This window comes from Haemaphysalis longicornis, unplaced genomic scaffold (assembly GCF_048455015.1).
Source record: "Haemaphysalis longicornis isolate Haplotype H1 unplaced genomic scaffold, Haemaphysalis longicornis Haplotype H1 scaffold_5, whole genome shotgun sequence".
NCBI classification, from domain to species: Eukaryota; Metazoa; Arthropoda; class Arachnida; order Ixodida; family Ixodidae; genus Haemaphysalis; species Haemaphysalis longicornis.
In genome coordinates, this window is record NW_027526385.1 from 52,961,878 (window position 1) to 52,984,218 (window position 22,341).

Genomic DNA, 22,341 nt, shown 5'->3' on the forward strand with positions numbered 1-22,341 from the left:
GACAGGTCAAAGTTTTCGCGTTAGGTGTCCCCCCAGAAAAACTGCCGTCAAAACAAACGAGAAAGAAATGGGCCTTGAATTCGTTGAATCGAACACTAGTCGTAAAGATCGAGGTCACGTGTCTCGTGACTTGCGACATCTCCGTAATTCTGGAGGAAGGGAAGGGAGTGACATTTACTTAAACATTAACGGATGTCCTCAGCTTGTGTGAGTAGGCGCCCTACGTACAGGTTTTCTCTGTCCCTTTTCTGCACTTCAGGACCGCCGAAATACGAAAACCTGGCTCTGGGAAATTGCCGTCTGGTGAGACTGAAAAGACCAATCAATCTGGCGCCCCTAAGGTGCATTGCCTCGTTGCATTACGCCACAAATTCGGATTTCGTAATAGGACAAGTCGCTCAAGTCAAAGACAGACATTTAGCGTTCATGTTCTTTCCGTCGAAGTAGTCTCGCAGCAGCCGCTAAATATTTAATCGCTATTTTGCTGTGCTGATGTGTTTTCGTCAGCCGTATGTAGTTCTGGGAATCTTTGCTACTGCAAGTTAAGCGTGACAGTTAAGATAATTGGGACCCTGCTCGTGAGTTTTTGATCTTAATTAAGGTAGGCCTTCACATCATATATGCAAGGTTGTACGAGCGAGAGGAAAGCCATCTGCAGGGCAGAAATAGACAATAAAAATTGTCCCCCGTCCCCGTCCGCCCGCGTCGCTGTCAAAAACCTATATAATATATATATATATATATATATATATATATATATATATATATATATATATATTTATACATACATATACATGTACATATATACATATATATATATATATGTGAGACAGAAATAAGAATTGAAAGTCAAGAAGACCTCGGAAAGCAAAGGGGAGGATGTAGTAGCTCAAGATAAAGAATTTGGAAAATTAGAAAGTGGAGAAAAAATGCCCGCCAGGTGGGATCCGAACCCACGACCTCCAGAATACCGTCTGTCCGTCTGTCTGTTGAGTTTTTCAACTTAACAGACAGACGGACGGACGGACGGACGGACGGACGGATGGACAGAGAGACAGATGGACAGACAGACAGACAGACAGACAGACAGACGGACAGACAGATGGACCGACAGACCGACATACATACAGACAGACGAACAAACAGGCTGACAGACAGACAGACAGACAGACAGACACGGACGGACATACGGACATAGACGGATGGATGGACAGACAGACAGACAGACAGACAGACAGACCGACATGCAGACAGGCAGACGGACACAGACGGATGGACAGACAGACAGACAGACAGACAGACAGACAGACAGACAGACAGACAGACAGACAGGCAGGCAGGCAGACAGACAGACAGACGAATGGATAGGTAGCCTAAGAAAGGCTCTCGTCTTCTACACACGGCACTTTCACTTTAGTTCGTTCTTTAAATTCCTGCTGCTCGTTTTGGTGCAATGAATTATTTAGTGCGTAAAGCTATTCCTTGCTGCGTAAAGACTGCTGCGAGGCTAGCGACGCCGGGTGCGATGGGGGACCCCCGAAATTGCCGACATTTCGGGGACAGAGCTTTTGCTCTCTTTTCGAATGGCTCTCTCAGTTGACAGAGCTCGCCCGTGTTTGTGTTAGCAATTCTGTGCGCCGCCCACGCAAGTGTCGTCGCTCGATGGTCCCTGGCACCGACGTCGCACGCACCTAGGCTTAAGCCCACTGAAACAACAACGGCGTTTGTAATTATTGTCTTAGTACGTTTATATACCGGGGACTTTTGTTTGTCTAAACACCATTCCCTGGAACAGCTTTGGCGAAAAAGCTGCGAGGGAGCCGGGCGACCCTTAGGTGTTCCCGAAAAAGATAGCGCTCAAGTCACGTCCCTGGCGTGACACCGACCGGTTCTGCACGTTGAAACCATCGGGGAACAAAATCATCAGTAAAGAAGCTCCGAGTCCAGTTACGACAGCTTTTAGCTATCATCTATGAACTCACCTTCAACGGCCACGAAAGGCATTCATGATGCCACAGAACTGCAGTTAAGACGCGTTTCTCTGGTGAAAACATTGAGAAGTCTCTTACATTATTTTTGCTGATATAGTTTTAGTCTATTAAAAAAAACCTACAGCGCGAAATGAGCTTTGAATAGCCAAAACTGCCCGAAGTTCATCATCATCATTCTTTTTTAAACTCTTATGGGCCCCAGCGGGGTATTACATAAGGGGGGGGGGGGTGGCTAGAATCGTCGTAGTACATAGCGGCACAAAAAATGCAGTTTAATGCATACAGAAAATTTATGCAATTAAATAAACTAGAAAACAGAAAACGAAACACGCGACAAGTCATGGGGATAATTATGGATTAACGGCTGATGCGAGATAACAATAATTCTTTGAATTTCACAGGATTGATTTCCCAAACAACAGAACCTGGCAGTTTGTTCCATTCTTCAATGGCTAGTGGTACGACATGTTAAAGGCGTCAGAGCCGTGCAATCGTGGGATGCTTATGGAACTGAACAGACGCAATGGATAACGGGATGGTGCGAGCAGTAGGAAAGTGCGGAGGTGATGGAAGTGACAGTACAATTTGTAGAAGAGGCATATCTGTCCGACTTCACGTCTAGTTGCCTGGTCGGAGAGAGAGAGGGGCGCTTTGGAGTCGGTGACGCTGAGATGCCAGTTATATTTATAAGTGATGAAGTGGGCTGCGCGACATTTTACTGGTTCTAAGGCATTGATTAGGTAAGACTAATGATGATTCCAAATAGCAGATGCATATTCTACTTTAGTTCGGATGAAGGTCTGCTATGCCATTTTGTTGGATGGTTGGGGGAGAAAATGATAGGTTTCTTCTGGTGTAACCAAGCGCTTGTAACGCTTTTGAAACAACTTTTGATGGGTGTTCGGACCAGGTTAGGTACGTGGTTAACAGAATTCCTAGTTAACGGTACAATTCTACCAGTGAAAGACTGGTTGACAGTAAGGTGCAAGTGTACTTGAGATCCGAACGGTTACTCGTTATGTGCATGAATTTACATTTAGATGAGTTGAGGATTATTGCCCATAGACAGCACCACTTTTCTATCATTTTAAAATGTTGTAGTAGAATACGATCTTGGTTATTGGGAATTTGGCGCTAAATAACGCAGTCGTCTACGATAAGGCAGATAGGTGAAGAAACGCTAGGTAGAATGTCATTAATGTAGAGTAAAAATAGCAGCGGGCCCAGAACTGAGCCCTGTGGGACACCAGATATACCTTGAGTAGGGGATGAAGGACGGCCAGCCATAACAGTTTATTGGCTGTGGTTGATTAGAAGAGATTGGTTGTTTAGAAGGCATGAAAGTTTGGATAGCAGCCTTCGAGAAGGGACGCAATCGAAAGCTTTGGAAAAATCTAGAAAGATTGTATCGGTTTGGAAAGAGAAGTCTAAGTTAAGACGAAGGTCAGTAGTAAGTTCGAAGGGCTGGGTTTCGCATGACAAGCTGGGGCGGAATCTATGTTGATTACCGTGAAAGAAACGGTTAATTTCAAGGTGGCGCGAGATGTGAGAGTACATTATATGTTCTAGTAATTTACACGCTATGCAAGGTAGCGAGATATGACGGTAATTAGAGGGATCAGAGCGATCGCCTGCCTTAAATATCGGCGGTACTTTACTTATTTTCTATTAAGACGAAAGCAGACAAGAAGAAGGGATTGGTTAAAAATAATAACCAACATGTGACTCGAGACAGCGGCTGTACCTCTGAGAACCTTTGCGGAGATTTTGTGCGGAGACATAACTAATTGTTCTCACTACGCTATAATTTCATGAGTGTCCATGAGCAGTATCACGCAGACGCCTCTCTTGGCCAAATCATTAAGCGCAGATCATCATAATAAGTGTGCGTACGTACATGCATACATACATACATACATACATACATACATACATACATACATGCATGCATGCATGCATACATACATACGTACATACATACGTACGTACATACATACATACATACATACATAATACATACATACATACATACATACATACATACATACATACATACATACATACATACATACATACATACATACATACATACATACATACATACATACATACATACATACATACATACATAAATGTATACATATGCAGAGTTGTGCCAGTGAAGTACCCGTTATGACGAGTTACTCGCTCTGAAGCAGTCTTTATGGTGTCCGAACTGTTTCAGTGATTTTACGACTAGTTGGTACGGGATCTCGCAATCCGGACAATGGTCGCGTTATCACTTCGCAAAAGCCAAAATGGGCCGTCTCTGCCCCGTCACTACAAACAAATGGCACGAATACAATGCCGAATGTCAATGTTTCTCGTCTATTTCGCACTGAACAGCTCATCAACGCTGACTGTGATTGCGGTATTCCCTCCGCACGGCGTCAGGAGTTCCTGAGCCAAGCCGATAAGCTGATAAGATGGAAGCAGTCACTGATAGCCTGCACGGCGAAGATGACGGAGTGGATCGGGGAGAGGCTCCGCGATGATGTCTATTATAGCTGCAACAACTATTCACAACGTGTGCTGTGAGGGCTTATATCATTATATCATTGACTTTACCTGGCAAAAAAATTCCGCCATCTCCACGAAGTTAATGATGATGAGAGGGGCGAAGCAAAAATGCTTATCGGTAAAACCGTGAAACATTCGCCCGCACATCATATAAATACTCGACCCGTCAAGCTTTCCACCGCTCCTTTGACAAGCCCGTCGACGACGTCGATGTTTGTGGTGGTTATGTAGGGGTTGTTTTTGACGATGAGAATCTCCATGGGTAAGTTGGTGAATTCGGTGTGTGTCATTTTAGCCACCTTGCCGTCGCCTCCTGTAGAGCGTCTTGTGTCGTGTACCCCCGGTACGTGTCTTGAGCTCGCAGGCGACGAACGACAACCTCTTCTTCTTCCTCTTCTCCTTGTTGGGTAGCAACGAACGCGTCGAACGTTTTGTCCTCTTCGGACAATCCTTGGTTGGCCAATCCCTAGGGGGATCCTGCCACAATCATCATTAATGTGCCGTGCCGTATACAGCAGCAACGAGGGACGGGACAGGGCCCGCGCAAGAGGAGCTTCGCCCCTAGAATCTTGTTGTCACCCACTTGCAGTGCTTCAAAAAGAACGTTTGTCGAGCGGGGATGTTAGGAAAGCTTTTTCGAATACAAGGAATTCTGTCTAATTTTGGTGTGGCTGCATTATTTATTTATTTATTTATTTATTTATTTATTTATTTATTTATTTATTTATTTATTTATTCCTTTATTTATTTATTTATTCAGTTATTTATTTATTTATTTATTTCAACATTTCGTTGAGACATACATTGTATGGGGTGAGAGGGCTAAAGGCAACAAGCTGCCTGACTGGGTCTCTGTTACTCAAAACACATTGCGCAGGCACAGTAATCAATGAGAGCACCCGTTCACTGATAAGAAAAAAAAAGTAATAGAAGCACGTTATTTGATTAGTTATGCAACTCAAAAATTCATAACTTATCTTCCTCAAACAATTCTGTATTTTTTTTGTGCGATTCAGTATAGAAGTATACCAAGGCTTTTGCGAACAAAATTCTGCAAGCGAAAGTATAATTTGCCGGCAAAGTGCGCATGCGTCGTAAGAGCTGCGGCAAGGAATCTAATCAGAGATAAGGCGGCCCTTAGAGAATGGAAGTCACGCTGAGTTTGCCTGCCTCGGGATTTACGGTGTGCTGCTTACGTAAAAACGTACTTGCGTAAGAGTAGGCGTTTTTATGGCGTAAGCGCCTTATAAAATAACGTGTTTATGCGCTTATAAAAGACGTCTCGTTGCTTTCCGCCTTGAGTTACGCCGTGCACGATGTTACGTCCACGTGCCGTTACTTTCAGCTCACTGCTATAGAGAATTCTAAAGCATGCTACAAAGACACGTGTGTAGCAATTTCAGTTGAATGCGCAATAAAACGAAGTGCATCCGCATCGATTCAATAATAAAATATTTGTATGCATGCATGCATGCATGTATGTATGTATGTATGTATGTATGTATGTATGTATGTATGTATGTATGCATGCATGTATGTATGTATGTATGTATGTATGTATGTATGTATGTATGTATGTATGTATGTATGTATGTATGTATGTATGTATGTATGTATGTATGTATGCATGCATGCATGTATGTAAGTATGCATGCATGCATGCATACATGTATGTATGTATGTATGTATGTATGTATGTACGTATGTATGTATGCATGTATGTTTGTTTGTATGTATGTATGTATGTATGTATGTATGTATGTATGTATGTATGTAGAGAGAGAGAAGCTCTTTATTAAACAAGGAAAGGCAGAGAGGTTTGCCAACATGCGTACGTCGACATGCTACTCTGCAGGAAGGGGAATAGGGAAAAGACAGATGAGTAGTAAAAAGAAGAGTAGCAGGTGAAAGAGGAAAAAAAGATAGGGCCATATAAAGGGACATGTGGCGTAGCATAGACTGTCGCGTTATAGTACTCCAAGAGACGCAAGCGAGAGTGGTGTGATAAATGCGAAATAGCCTCATAAGTAATTTCATCGTAACCAGAAGAAGAGCGTTTTTTGACATCGGAAATAGCCGCATTAAGTTCTTGTATCGATAACGGGTGATCTAACGCACGCACAGCATCTGGAGAAGAAAGGAAATAATTTAACTGTGGGCGCGTCCTTGCGGATGTGGTGGCGGACAGCAGCTTGCAATATTTTTCGGCGGCTGAGAAATATTCTCATGCAATGACAGCGCGCTGAATGGGCGTAGTTGAGAGATGTTGTTACACATGCCCTTTACTACACGCCAGATGTGCGACAAAGGCTTGCGAACATCCAATTTCGCGCAAAACTCTTGCCATCGCTGCCTGTTGAAGTTCTCTGAATGGCGCCTCACGTGTCTCTGCGCCCTACGTGCGTGCTGCATGTCTTCCAAAGTTTTGGTACGTCGAGCCTTGTGCTCTGCACGCCTGCGAATGGCTCGTAGCCTCTCATACTCCTCATCATTTCTGACATTTGTAGGCCTTTTCATAACACGCGATGATTCCCGCAGGCAGCGAGCAATTATAGGAATTATGTCGTCATGGCTAGTTGATGCTGTAATCCTATGACCCACGCTCTCTTCATAGGCCTTCCAGGTAGTGCCCTTGACCTTCGCTCCTTCTCGGAGCGCATATTTGTCAAGGTAAGAAAGTAAAACTGGGTAGGGGTCGCTTCCCCTTGTTTCCAGGTCTGTGCACCAGGAAGATTTTGCATCCCAGCAGCTTGAAATAAAAGAGACGTCAATGCAGCTGCTCACTTTCTCGTTTTTCATGTAAGTGATGCTGCCGTCGTTAAGAGGCTGAACAGAGTACTTGATCAGCAGCTCGGCTAGCCGCGCTCCCCGGGAATTTGTATGTGCGCTGCCCCAGATCTCATGGTGTGCATTGTATGTATGTATGTATGTATGTATGTATGTATGTACGTATTTATGTATGTATGTATGTATGTGTATGTGTATGTATGTATGTATGTACGTATGTACGTATGTACGTATTTATGTATGTATGTATGTATGTATGTATGTATGTATGTATGTATGTATGTATGTATGTATGTATGTACGTACGTATCTATGTATGTATGTATGTATGTATGTATGTATGTATGTATGTATGTACGTACGTACGTATGTATGTATGTATGTATGTATGTATGTATGTATGTATGTATCTATGTATGTACGTATGTACGTATCTATGTATGTACGTATGTACGTATCTATGTATGTACGTATGTACGTATGTATGTATGTACTTACGTCCGTTCGTATGCACGCATGGGTGCATCTCAGCCTGCGTCATCCGGCATTTTTAATCATGAGGAGTTAGAATACTCAGTAGAAGCACTAGATAAGAAATTCTGGGAAAATGGAAAATTTTTCAAAAAAAGGTATAGTAATAGGGGGTCCCAAAATACAACACTTCTTCCGATTGCTTTACTTGCGCGTACATTGTGAATCAACAAATCCGAACACGTGATATATGATGTAGGTGACTGGGTTAGTAGTGGTAAAACTTTGTCAGAGATTATCAAGGTAGGATCTCCTTGATTGTTGCTAAATTCATTTCGCCGACTTCTAGTAAACTTAGATATAGCACTAATAGCTAAAGAAATTCGAAAGGAAAACAGTTACCTGACTTCTTCACGTCTTTTTTTGTTCTATAACGGTTTCATTCGGCGTGAGTTAGCCCCTTCCAGGTGTGGTGAGAATACGCCAACAATTAGTGGCGAGAATTAGCCCACTCCATCAAAGCCGGCGCAAACAAAACAAAAAAAAAAAAACGAAAGCAACGTCACGAGGTCGGGCGCACGCACCACTTTCTAGAAGGCAAGAACGTCCTTGAGCCTATTGCACACCTCGAAAAACGGGTCAGCCGCCGCTGTCGTCTGCTAAACGTAGGTTGCAGACGGTTACGTTCGCCCTCTTTGTTCCAAGCGTTGTCAGTACGAAAAAAGTCCACTGATCTGCGCCTTGCAGCGGTGTCGTTCCCTTCCTAACGAGCCTAATGTTCCGTACATCTCGTCATTAACTGTCCGGCGAGGTGGGTGGGACTGCCAACTCCAAAGTCGCCTCTCGAAGCAGACGATATCGCGCAGTCAAGAGCAGACGACGCGCGAGTCACCGGCAGTCACTGGCGCCCTCTGGCGGCGAGCGAGCGAGGCTCCGTTAGCGGGAGCAGCGGCGCCCAGCATCTCAGCGGCGGCTGAAGCGCTCGAAACCTTCAGCGCCAAGGTAGTAGAATAGGAAGGGACGATCGTGCTTGGAACGTCGCGATAGAGCGTCTCGGCGAGCGGTAACGAACGATGGCCGATCCAGGCAGCCAACACGAGAGCCACAGGCTCTTCTTGGACTCTGCGGCTCCCGACAGTACCCGGTAAGGCTAGCGTCTTCGTTTTTTCTTCCTTCTAGGCGCGACGTGCTCGTCCACGCGTTCGCGGCGACTCAGGGCAACCACGCCGCCTCGCACCAACTTGGACTCGGGCCAGCTTGCTTGCTTGCTTTCGCTGCTGACTAGGGGGAGAGTTGTCAACTTCGGACGCCGCATTCATGGCGCGTCGTCTGCTCCCAAGCAGCGCAGGCGATCCAAAACAGCTGGAACTTGGGGCTAGCAGACGAAAAGAGGCGTCGCTGTCTTCTCCGGACTAAACAGAAGAGAGAAGAAAAAGTGGGACACATTAAGAGGAATTTGCGGAGGACACGACGGAGGAGGTGTCGAGAAGTTTGATTGGCTACGTCTTCGATGTGACGCGTGATAGACCGCGAAGCTTGCGATGGCTGCACGCTTGGCTGCACAGGGCGCTCGCTTTGAAGACGAGAAACTCGCGTGTTTGCGAATGACGCAGCGTTGGTGCCGGACGGCATTGGGCGAGGCTGCTCTCGCCAAACCGGACGCTGTTCTGACTCACGGCGGTCGCTTCCCGTACCTTGATAAATGCTCGGTTCGGGTCGAGGCGAGAGAATAACAGTAGAAGCGCGCACCTTGAATAAAGGCAAATAAACTTCGGTGTGCGCTCGCGTTTCAGCCGCCTGCAGAAGAGCGCGCGCCCTTGACGTTCACTTCTGAAGCCACCGTATGTGCATGCAAATAGGAATGCAGCGCATAAACGGACAGTTGTTGACACTACGGGGTATTTTGTTTCGTGTGCTCGTGTGACACCGCAATCGACATGTTGTCACCAATGTTGGACAAGTTTTTCTTTTGCATTTGATGATGCTAATTACTGTTTAATTGCGTGCATCAAATCTTTAAGCTGAAAAGTGACCATTTAGTAACGAAGACTTGAACTTTATCAAACAGGTGATTAGAACTCCGAGGGAAACTTCTTGACGTGACAGTAGTGAAATATCCTTGATCGTCTGCCCATGTTTTTTTTTTTTCGGTTTAATGCCATCAGCGTTCGTACTCAAAAACGGCTCAAGTATCACGAGAGGTAAACACAAGCAAATAAAAGAGATAAGGCAACCATACTAAAGCCCGCCGAAGAGGATTAGTAGCAGTTTCGGGCCTTTATCGGACGTTTTCAAGACAGATGATCCCGGGTCCATTACCGTCAGGCGTCTCTGGTGCCCGCCTCTCAATTAAGGGAGCAAACGCAGCTTAAATCCTCCCCTAATGAGCGGTTTCACAGAAGACGTCTCAGATCGCCGCTTAAAAAAACGTTCCTGGGCACGCCATCTCGTCGTAGCCCCCTCCAGCGCCCAGACGATCTCCCTCGCAGACGATATTTTCGGCGCGGGGCGGTAGCGGGTTTATCGCGGAGTTCCCTCTAGAGGGATTAAACGCTACGAGATTGCGTGCACGATTCAGTGATCCGCCAAGATAACCACACCACCCAGGCGGCTACACGTGAAAAAAGGGTGGTTCGGGACCGTCTGTCCGTCGTATTATACGACGACGTCCGTTATCCCGGCGCCTCTAGGAGAAAGCAACAGCTAGCCCTGTCGGGGTCACTCGTAGCTGAGAACACCCTGGTACCACCGACGCTGGCGGACTAGCGCACTGCGGGCAGGGGAAGCATCGATCCTTGCAAGGCTCCCAACGCCGGCTTCCCTGGGAGTGGCTGCAAGAGGGGCTGGCAGGCGGCAGGCAGCGGTGTTTTCGAGCGGAGGGAAGTGGCAGCAGAACGTTTTTATGGCGCTGTTTTTCGAGTGGAGTATTTCCCCCCGCGGGTGCACGACCCTCTTCCCGCGCCTTTCTTCGTCTCTGATTCGCCTCCCTGCGCGGTCGGGGATTTGGCCGATGCCAATCGAAGATTATTAATGCGGAACCAGCGCTGCGACAGCGCGAGATTGCGATGTCGTCGTCGCTGTCGTCGTCTGCTCATCCCTGCGTGCAGACGACTGCCTGCTCGGGCGTCGTCTGCTAGCGAACGCGCGGAACGCGGGTCTGTTTTGTTTTCTTTGCTCGACTGCAAGTTTGGCCAGGTGGAAAATGCCGAAAAGGGAGCGGCGCTGAGCGCTCGATATTAGGAAGGGAAAAATGTATTGCGGAGACAGTTTCTTCCGCGCTGCCTTTATTGGTGGTGGAAGGAAACGAAGGGAAAAAGGAACGTGTTTCCGTTTCGGGATCGTCTGCGCTGTTCTGCAAAAAGTACTTTTCTTTTACCGGAACTGGCTGCGCTGAATTCGTTAATTTTATTTGGAAGTGCAGGTAGCTTACGGCGCCCGCATATTACGTCATTAACCCCGAACTGCAACCGGGCAGCACGAAACTGCACTAGTGCAGGTTTCAAACGCGGCGTTAGCACTCCTGCGAGGACAGATGCCTCTGAACACACCCCGTTTCGGGCGAAATTTTCCCCTTGTGTAGTCAAGCTTCATCCTGTCTAAGTTATTAGTGTCCTATCCAGTATGAAGTATAGTTTCTATTTTATTTAAATATCGCGCCTTTTCCTGTGTAAGTGCAGTCATGACACGCGCTAAGGTTATTTCGTTGCTTTAAAAGTCACCCCATCTTTGTCACTATTAGGCAGTCAAAAGTATCTCTCTGGGAAAACCTTGTATACATAGTTTGGAGTGACGTCATGATAGCTGCCATGTTGGTGAACCGCGTGAACGGCGAAAGGCAGTAAACTTATCTTGTGATCTTATCTCGAGCAACGCTAGGAAACCTGCGAGCAGTGCAGAAGAAAGGGCGGTGGTGACATCACGTGCAAGCTATGTATCCGCGCCGACGATAACTCAAAATGTCTCCCAATTATTTTAATCCCCACAAAAGTAAAGAAAACTGTTGGAAGAGCATGCTTGTTCAACAGTTGAGCGGCAAAAGGACGCCATAAACTGCACAAACAAGTTATTGTAAGGCAGTCCGTTACACTGTCGTAAATACAAATATACCAAACGCTTGTGCAAGGAATGTTTGGTGCAGTTTCAAACTTACAAAACGAAAATTTACACTCACCGTGAAGGCGACTGGCTATACGCCTATCAAGAAAAGCTAAACCAATATCTCACAATTGGGACGTTTGAGACGGACGCGAAATTTTTATTTTCGTTCTCCAATTTTTCATCCAACTTCCTTACCATCCTTCCTCAATAAACGTTTTCAATAACGACACAATCTTGCTTCACCTTGGGGGTTTGAGACCCCGCAACACTCTTTGAACAGGGCAAGTATACCTGCGCGACGTTTAGATCACACTGCCAGGAATACCTGAGCCAAATATTACACGTGCGCGTGAAGCAGTGAGCGTGCAAATCGCTGTGAAGGCGCGAAAAAACCAACCGCGCTCTCTTCAATTCACCTCATTACGCTCCCCTGGCATGGCCTAAACGACGTCATTGAGGCCATGACTGTCCTATTGGCTGTCGCTGGTCAACTTCGCGGCTTATTCCTTGCATTTCCTGTGGCGATCGCCGTTGGCGGCGCTGTGTACGAACCTTTTCTATGCCTGAGCCTGTACGCACAGTTTTGGCGTTTAATTTGTGATTTGGGTGCACGCGTTGTTTGGGTGACGATCTCAACACTCCCCTTACAACGAGACCACTCGGCAACAAACGTTTGTTGCTTCAAAAACGCCCTAACAGCCTGAGCGCGCTCTTGCGAGCCGGCAGCCATGCCTGCTTTTTTGTGGCACCACACCGGAAATAGACACCTCCACGTTGCGGAGGAAAAAAAGAGAAAAAACTCCCCGGATCATGATATATCGAAGGCCGCCGAAGACGATGCCGCGAGCCGCGCCCTTCTCCGGGAGAGAGCGCGCAGCTTTCGTCGCGTTTAGAGTTCGTGTAACTCTAGTCGCGTTGTCCGCAGTCAAGTTGAGAGGGAACATTATGAACGGATTTTCATAATTCTTGGGGGAGGAGGTAGCTGGAAAAATAAACCTTACCCCAAAATACATTCCTAGCAGGGCCCCTTAACAGGCCCACTAGTTTCTAACTGATTAAAGCGTGCCAAACATAAATTGGAACATTGCGACAAGGACAGGTAGATGGACAAACAACACTTTCGCGCTTCCGCAAACTGTTCGTCATTTCACCCTTTCGTGTCCCTATATAGTCCAACAATGCTGTGTACTCGTTATGTAAGTAAATTCACTCTCGCAGAAACAGCAGCTGCTTATAAACGCAGAAGCGTTGTAAATATAAAAATGAACATCGTCGCCCCATATATTTTTTTGAACCACAATTTCTGACGTCACAAATTCTTGTAAACCCTTTTGCTGAAGCACGAAAAAGAAACGTTAACTTTGGGAATGTGAGCGTACAGGAAACGCATTTACAACATTTCCTGAGCACGCGTTTCAAAATACACAAGCTTATATGCTGTAAACGTTATACAGTAGACTGCCTCACGGGCAAAATGCTTTGATTCAGTTTGGACCTAGGAAAATTGATTCCCGTTCCTGTACAAGGGCTGTAAAAAATGTATTTTTATTGGTGAATGTGAGAGCTGTCGTATCTAAATGCCACCGGCGTCTATATGTACAACTAGCGGCAGAAGTCAGTTATTATCAAAGCCAGCGCCGACCGTCAATCGCTGTGGAGGCCAACGGCACGAATATTCTTTCGTGCGCCTCCTAGTTGGAGGAGGAGGAGGAGGAGGAACAACATTATTTAGTCGTGGAAGCCCCCGGGGGAACAATTGACTGAAGGCGGGGCTTATTAATCGCCGCCATTTTGGCTCTCTGCTACTTTGTCACGTGCTCTCTGCGTCACCAAAAATGGGAGAGAAACGGAAAAAACAAACGCTAGCTTCAGTAATTTGTTTCTAAGTAATGCAGAATTTGTAGAACAAAAGCTGCGAGAGCTACTGAAAACGTAATCTTTCTGCCGAAACAAAAAGTTAATGAGCCTTTAGAGCCCCTTTAATGGACAAGTTCCCAGTAAATCGCCAATATATTATTGCCTTAAGATTTGGCAGCTGTGAAGCTTAGGTGAATTAAGCCTATTTATTCTCTCTTATTTTCCCGCTGGGGTGCTCTTAGAGCGACATTGTTAGAAAGTTCGTTTCTGATACGATTGTAGGCAATATTAACAGCATGCCAAGAACATAGGTGGACAAACGAATTCTACACCCGGCCTAAGACATTCGCCGATAAGGGCTTATTGCGCAAGCTTGCTCTAGATTCTACGAGGCTTTCGCGAAAAAAAATGTAGAAAAAGAAAGAAATAAGAGCTAAAAGGAGGGGGGAGCGGAAATCAAATTTGCCGATAGCCAGATTTAAACGGCCGGGTATATTTTCCTCCCTCCTTCTTCTGCGCTCTTGGGCAGGCACTTGCTATGCGCATTTAAATTCGCCGATTAACCATTCACTTGCAAATCCCGCTCGCCGAAAGTGCCGTCGGGAAAGCTCGGCGCAACTCACATTAACGGAGAGGAAACGGACCGTGAAAATATGCGGGAAGCCGCGCGGCGGAAGTGACGTTCGAATCGGCGGGGTGTTCATTATTTGCTAACGGACTCTTCTCCCCCGGGGCTCTTAGTTCGTTTTCTTCGCGAGGAGCGGTTGCGACGTCGCTGCTGTGCAGTCGGCGTGCATAGCTGTCCCATCGCGCCGGTTTTATTTGGCGAAGAACAGGGCAGAGCTCTGCGCTTCTGACGTCCGGATTCGGTTCCTGCAGCTCAGTGCATATCTCCCTGGAACTCTGGAGAGAGTGGTTTACGCTATTTGGCTCACGTTATCAGACTACACCTAGTTGCTTCGTCGGTATGGGATGTATTTTCTCACGAGAAAGCTACGTTTCATACCAGAATTTTCCTCCTGGATTTAGGAACGTCACCTGTGACAGCACAGGCGAATTCAATTTTGCGGGTTCCCCCTTCTGCACTCTTTGTGGCGTGCGCGAGGACTTGAACCGCGTATTATGTGAATGTACGCGGTATAGAGCAGCTAGGGCGTCCCTTTTAGTGTCCTTGGACCTCCCACTTTCTAGAGGACTAAGTGACGTGTTAGGCCCTTGGTCTAACTTTAAATGAGCATCTCGAGTGACAAAAAGCTCTATTGTCTTTCCTGCGAAGCACGGGACTGGATCGGATTCTCTGAACAGGACTCTATTAATGAGTTCACCATCTTCATCACAGCCATCATCATCATCACTTCATCGATTTCTTTTTTTTTTATACATCTGGTGTAGCAAGCTAAGCGCCTTGGCCAGGCTAACCTCACCAGTATGATTAAAGACGATTCTCTCCCTCTAAGCGCCGGAGGTTCATCTGGGATACGAAGCGCGTGAAAGTGAAGGGCTTGGGATTAATTTTGACCACGTGCACGCGGATCTTTAACGCGAAACGAAACGTCGACATAGGGCGTTTTCGCTCTTGGCCTCCATTACAAAAACGGCCGCCGCGGCCAGGACAACGTAACCCGCGTACTTGGGGGTTAGTAGCACAGCGCCTTAACCACTGAGTGGCCGCGGCTGGTTGAAAACAATCGCAGTTCCGTCCGGTGGTCTTTAACGGATTCGGGTTCTTTCGCCGTGCGCATAAACTGGGCCCTCAACAAAAGCGCAGTCGACCCTAATTATGAAAAAGAGGAACATTCGAGTATCGAAAGCATGTCTAGCGTTCAGCTACACGGCAGAACCTTGTGACGTCATTACGGTAGTTCAGGATGCTGCCGTGAAGGGCGCTTGTAAAAATTGTAGACCAACTCGAAATTTCACTAACAGCATCCAATTACTCCGAAGTTTAGAGTAGCGAGCTCATTTTTACGTTGGAGCTAAACTCGAGATCTCAAAAAAAAAAAAAAAATTCTCTGTCTCTCTCTTTATATACATTGTGACTCTCCTTGGCGTAAAATTTCCGTCGAACTAGTCGTGTAGTTAACGAAAACCTTCGAACATTTGCATTTCACAAAATATTTATTCAGCATATACAGTCCAGCCCGCTTATAAAGAACATGTTGGGAAACAGAAATCAGTTCGTTTTATCCGTTTTTCGCTATATCTGGACATAAAATCAAAGTATACAAATGGTAACGGGATTTCGTTAAAACCGGGTTCGCTATAAGTCGGCTATACTGTACACACCAGCAGGGGTTAAAACGTAGTTTTAAACGAACACGGTGCAGTTTTCACACTCGCGCGCTATGGGATCCGCATTGCCCCGCTTGAATGGCCTGGAAGCCGATTTGGCTCGGCGTATTGCCCTATATCCACAAGCGCAGGAAAGAATACCGTACTGTTATCGCGGCTGATAAGCCGCGAAAATGTCCGAGAGGATACTTCATGGGGGGCAATAGACGGTCACACAAGTATCACAGAATACGTATTGATACGTGCGTAGTACGTTTATGTGTACGCACATTTCCTTTGTGTCGTGACTGGCGCGTATATCTTGGCTGCTGCTTTTCAGCGATGCTTCTCTACAGCCGAACTTTGTGCGTCACACAGTGGCTCCGTGTTCGGTATTTAGAGTCGAACGCAGGTTAAGAACTTCACCTAAATCTCTACGCAAGCCTCATTACGCCTTAGGCGATCGTCCTCCGCGAAAAAGAGAGATAGTACCGTCGTCTCGTCGTGGAATGTTTCAGGGTGTTAAGATAGAAAAAAAAATTACACTATCTTCCCGTAGGGGAACCCTGAGTAGTATGCAAAGCAGCCATGGGGCCGATTCAAGTGCCCATTAGTTTTCAGTTCGTCGTTTCCGTTAGGTTGAGGTACGTAGCTACCGCTATATTTACAGTTTGGTTTCCATGGTAACTACCACACTTTTCACTTACTAGAACTACGAAATGGGAAATTGCGTTGAGCGCATGGCTGTTTCGCATACTACTCAGGGTTCCCCTACGGGAAGATGGTGTAATTTTATTAGATGCGACGGGGCTATGTCCCTGCCTTGTCGTTGTTGCGCCGTCCACACCCCTACTGCGCATGCTCGGCTTGCTAAACGCCCGGCGGTGTCTTACCCTTTAATGGCTCCTGGAGCGACAGTTACCGGTGTCTTCCTGGGCCGGCCCGAGATGAGCCGAGCATGCGCAGTGGGGGTGTAGACGGCGCCACAACAAGGGAGGGACATAGCCCGACCATGAGATGCTGGAGCGACAGTGTTGCCGGTGTCTTCCTGGGCCGGCACGAGACGAGCACGCTTCCCCTTAAAGGGCTCCTGGAGCGGCAGTGTTGCTGGTGTCTTCCTGGCCCGGCGGATGGATGGACGACGGACGACGGAGCCGAGAGCAAGAGATGCTTCGCATCTAAAAATTGGCGCAGCTTGCACTAGTGGTGCAAGGCTGCATGAACAGCAGAGCTGAGGGTCGACCTAGCTTCTCCCCACACTGACAGTGCATCCCGGGAGAGAGGGAGCATTGGAACCCAGAAGTAAAAAGCCGTTTTAGACGGCAGTGTAAAGCAATGGACGTTAAAATAGAGAGGGAGAGAACGATCTGTAATTAAGTCTGGCGATGTTAGCCGGGCTGAAGTAACTTGCTACGCCAGTTCATGACGTAATGAAGATGATGGCGGTGATGTTCGCGACCTTGATGCGCACAGAAACGGCGAGTTATTCACAGCGACGACTGGTCTAGACCTGTGTGTTGCAGGTACTCTATCAGAGCTTTGGTAGCCCGTAAAGCACGTTTGGGACAGTGTTTTATTCAGCAGCAATCGTCGTCATCCCTTTCGTTGTACTCTTCCGACGCCAAAGCCGCGTATGGCATATCTTCTTGCAGTGCGTTCTCGCCTCGATGGACCCCCACTTCTTCGTAAGCTGGTCAGGTGGCCGTCTCCACGTGTGGATTGTGACTGGATGGCTTGACAGGCGGGCGCTCGATATATATATATTTTTGCTAAAGCCACTGCGCCAGCTGGTGCCGCTGGGTGATCGCTGCGAGGCACGCTCTCATCGTCCCTCAACATTTTATGTCAACATCGATCCCCAACATCGTCCTTCAACGTTTTAACCATCGTTTTCTTGAGAAATGGGCTTTAATTTTTTCTTACATTATACTCTGAGCCTTATATAGGTGTGTATAATTTGCAGATAACCACTCTATATTTGTTTTAATGGTTTGAGAGTATGTTGTCTTGTTTGTTTTTCTAACGTACGTCTCGCGGTGCCAGCAGCGAGTTCATATTACTTGAAAGACGTTGAGGACGCAAAAAGTAATAAGGCGGCAGTCAAGGCGTCACTCGTGAGCCTGACGGGCCCCTTGCCTCGGCTGCTTGGTCATATAATTTTTTCAGGATCTCTCCAGAGCTTCATATGCCCGTCACACAAAGGACAGTACCGCTACTGTTCCCTCACTCAGCAATACCAAAGAAAAATGACAACCAAACATAAGACAGAAAGAGGAGAAAGTAACATACTTTCTGTTAATCTCCGGCACAGCGTCAGGGCCTAATTTGAACTTAATAACGCTGGATGCGAGAATGTATTATTCGGCAAGAAAGTAACAACAAAACTCACGCCTCTATTTCCCACCGCTGGGACGTCGTAAATCGATTTTCCCGCGCGAGAATAAGGCATATAGCCGGCGGGCGCATATTGGCACTAATTTATTTTGCGCCCCTCCCCCCCCCCTTCCCCCCCCCACGCCCTTCTCCGAATATTCCTAACCAAAAATCAATTATTTCCGCGGCTTCTTTTCACGCCTGCGTGGTATAATACAACGGCACAGCTGTGCGCGTTTTCGCCGAGTCCGGCTCGGCTATTATTGCGCAAGGAAATCACAATGTTAATGTCGACGGGAGATAACGCCTCGGGGCGCTCTATACGCGATATCGAAACGCAGATAATGGGATTACGCAAATAAAATTCGTTCTGGAGAACGGCAGGCCTCTGGAGCAGAAGATGCGTCGTTTTCAATTGTGCAGGGTATTTTCACTATTTTTACGTCTCCCGTTGGAATAGCGCTTGAATGTTACGTTTTTCACTATTTGTACGTCCCCCCCGTCGGAATAGCGCTTGAATTTTACTTTTTTTTTTTTCCTATTTCGAATGGCGGTATTACGACGATGGTGCGAATCCACAATTGCTTGCATTGCACGTTTCGAGTAAAAGTACACGCTTGCTCTGCATTTGTGTGGAGTGAAAAATAAAGACACAATCCCGCACGTCGTATATCGAAGCAGCGAGCGTTGGGTTAATAGATTTACGGCTTTGCGGTGTCGTAATACCCCGGTCGTTCGCATAATCGCGGCCGTCGTATACGTTACTCTAGCAAACGGAGAAGCGTTCCCTGTTTTTCTTATATATGTGCTCGTTTGCTGACTGCTTGTAGAAACAACTGATATCTCCATTTGAGCTGCCCTTGCCGTAAATCTGTCCCCGCGGGCACGTACGCGTATGCAAAACAGGCGCAAAATGAAGTGAAAACTATGTACATACATCAAGAAAGTCACAGTCTTTGATACTATGGTGTTCTGACTGCTTTAAGGACCTTTATATTGCCGTATTATGGTAAAGTTGTCGTTTTTGGGACCAGGTACTAAGAAAAATAAATTCGAGAAAAAATTAAAAAAAAATCAGCCGTGTTTCGTAGGCGAGAATCGAACTTACAACACGGCATGCATGGTTGCGGTTTTTTAGGGGCTGGCGCTGTCGGCGTCTCCTGTCGTCGTCGTAATCGTTGTCTCGTGAAGTCACGTTACTAAAACACCGGTAAAACCCGTTTACGCCTCGCTCTTGAGCACTTCGTAACGCGTACTAAAAAAAAAAAAACAAAAAACACCGGGACACTCGTTTACACCTCGCGCTAGAGATCTTCGTGCTTCAAAGACAAGATACCTTCACAGCAAAGCTTATACCTCTACCCCCCAACGGTTTAATCTCCGTTGGGGGGTAGAGTAGAGTAGATGGGGGGTAGATTAAATCTCCGTTTAATCTCCAAGAATACACTTATGCACTGCACGGTTGTAGTTGCGGTTTGCGACGGGAAAAGGAAAGGAAATTCACTGGGGATATTTTGAGCTCAGCAGGGAGGGACCTGCATACAACGCAGTGCAGGGGCAGGGAAGTAGAGGGGGAGTGATACGATAAAGTAGAGAGAGAGAGAGAGAGAGAGAGAGAGAGAGAGAGAGAGAGAGAGAGAGAGAGAGAGAGAGAGAGAGAGAGAGAGAGAGAGAGAGCTGTCAGTCCTAGAAAGCTTTCAGTCCGGGCACATCAGTCGGAGGAGGAGGAAGTGATTGTCGGGGGGGGGGGGGGGGGGGAGGGGGGAAAGAGGCCGGTAACTGTCTGGCGTTACTCACTGCACTCCGGGCTACAGCCGCTGCGTAAGGCCGGTCGTCTCCAGGAAATGAAGCAGATAAGCGAAGTCTTTCCGTTGGGTTGCCGCAGGCCCCTTCGAGAACAGAAGGTCCTCTTCGCCCCTCCCCAGGCTTCACGTTAGTGGAGGTAACCCGGGATTTTTGAAATTAAATTTTAGAAGTTTAACGCCCCGAAACGCTCCGAAGCTACGCTTCGGCTATGAGGCGCGGTGTAGCGGAGGGCTCGGGATTAATTTTGACCACCTGTGGATCTTTAATGTGCGCCGGTATGTTGGCACACGGGTGTTTTTGCTTTTTGTCTCCATCTGAAAAACGGCGGCCGCCGCGGCCGAGAATCGCACCCGCGTCTCGGGGCTCATCAGCGGAACGCCTGATCCACCGCGGTGGGTGCGGTTAATTTTTTTTTCTCGCCTTTAATTTTAGTAATCACAGATCAAGAAGAAAACGAAGACAATTTCACCGCCATAATTCGCCTATAGTATAAAACGTTTGAAATCAGCCACTAAGTACTGCGACTTTATTGATATGTTTCTTTACAGGGTGCCTCATTCTACACATCTGTGTATCTATATATATACAGAAATAGGGGCCAGTAGTCAAGAACGCCAAGGGTGGCTGAGGGGAAAGGTTGGTTCGCCATTTATTCTTTGAGAGATATATTTGAGAGATAGAAAGTGGAGAAAAAGCATGCTTCCCAAGTAAGGAATATATATATATATATATATATATATATATATATATATATATATATATATATATATATATATATATATATATATATATATATATATATATAAGACAGAAATAACAATTGGTAGTCAAGAAGACCTCGGAAAGCAAAGGGGACTATGTAGTAGCTCAAGATAAAGAATTTGGAAAATAAGAAAGTGGAGAAAAAACGCCCGCCAGGTGGGACCCGATCCGATCCGATCCGATCCGAGCAAGAAGCAGTTTCGTTCCTTGGACACCGGTCAATTTTATTAAAAAAAGGACACACGTCGAAAAAGGCATGGTTTTTAACGTTTCGGCCGGGGGACCGGCCTTCGTCAGTACGTGTTAAAAACCATTTCTTTGTTTCGTGCGTCCTTCACACACACACACACACACACACATATATATATATATATATATATATATATATATATATATATATATATATATATATATATATATATATATATATATATATATATATATATATATATATATATATATATATATATTACACTTCCGTTTTGAGGTATACTATATGGCCGCGACGCGTGCAGGCAAGCCGTGGGTTTCGTGGCCGCTGTACCGTAATTTGCCCTCCGGGTTACCGCCCCCCCTCCGATCATTTGTATATCGTTCCGGGGACTCGTACAGTGAAAGGGCGCGACTGAGTGCATAACGCACTCGAGGAACAAAGTGCGCCGGAGAAAAACAAAACGCCCGTCAAGGAATCCAAGGTACCCGGGAGACATGAAGGCGAGATTTGGCCCCGGGCGCGTTTATATTTACTACACGCGCGGCAGGCGAAGAATAATCAGAAGCGGCATATAGCACGTCTCGCGTGGCACCCTCATGAAAGTTTCATCGGGTGTCTTCCCAGACCCCGCGGCGGTGCGCAATATGCCCGGGAATATTCGCCGAGACGCCGGTATGTGCGTCTCCGAGGTTCTCCTTTAGAAGTGCAATTGGGCGACGCTGAAGATGTTGTTGAGGAATCTGCGTAGTTGGCCACCTGTCTGAGTGACTACGCGTGGTAAGCTCGTTGCAGCGGGGGGCTTTGATCTATGCGAGCGTTGATGCCGCGAGGAATCGGCAACATGATAGAACGCAGTGGAGGATGCGAAAGAAATAGGAGTCCTTATATCAGGTGTACATGGGGTCGTGGTTTGCTACAAGTTGTTCTTTTAAAGTGCATATTGCGTGCAGTGAGTTCGGTTTTCAAGTGCGGAGCACTTTAGCGGCTCCCCTTGTTGTCGTAGCTCGCTTTAACGCTCGATGTCAAGCGACTGCCGGAATCAGGCGGCGCAGCGAGATAACGAACCCAAGTAGAGCCCGGCGCACCCGTCGTACCCAAGAGGACATTTAGTGTCAAGGTTGGGTCGGCCCTGTCCAGGATACATGCGCAGGA

General features: G+C 46.8%; 1 protein-coding gene across 5 annotated transcripts in view; it reads left to right on the forward strand.

The window, feature by feature from the left end:
- Window positions 1–8,633: 8,633 nt before the first annotated feature.
- The window catches only part of LOC144138220 (BAI1-associated protein 3-like), a 500,259-nt gene continuing 486,551 nt past the window's right edge, over window positions 8,634–22,341 (forward strand). Inside the window, exon 1 of one of the 5 annotated variants that reach the window (XM_077670407.1) lies at window positions 8,634–8,952. In XM_077670407.1, coding sequence (XP_077526533.1) covers window positions 8,882–8,952 — 71 coding nt within the window. In that variant the 5' untranslated portion in view covers window positions 8,634–8,881. The remainder of the gene's footprint in view (window positions 8,953–22,341) is intronic. The other 4 variants (XM_077670408.1, XM_077670411.1, XM_077670413.1 and 1 more) reach the window with 4 other exon arrangements.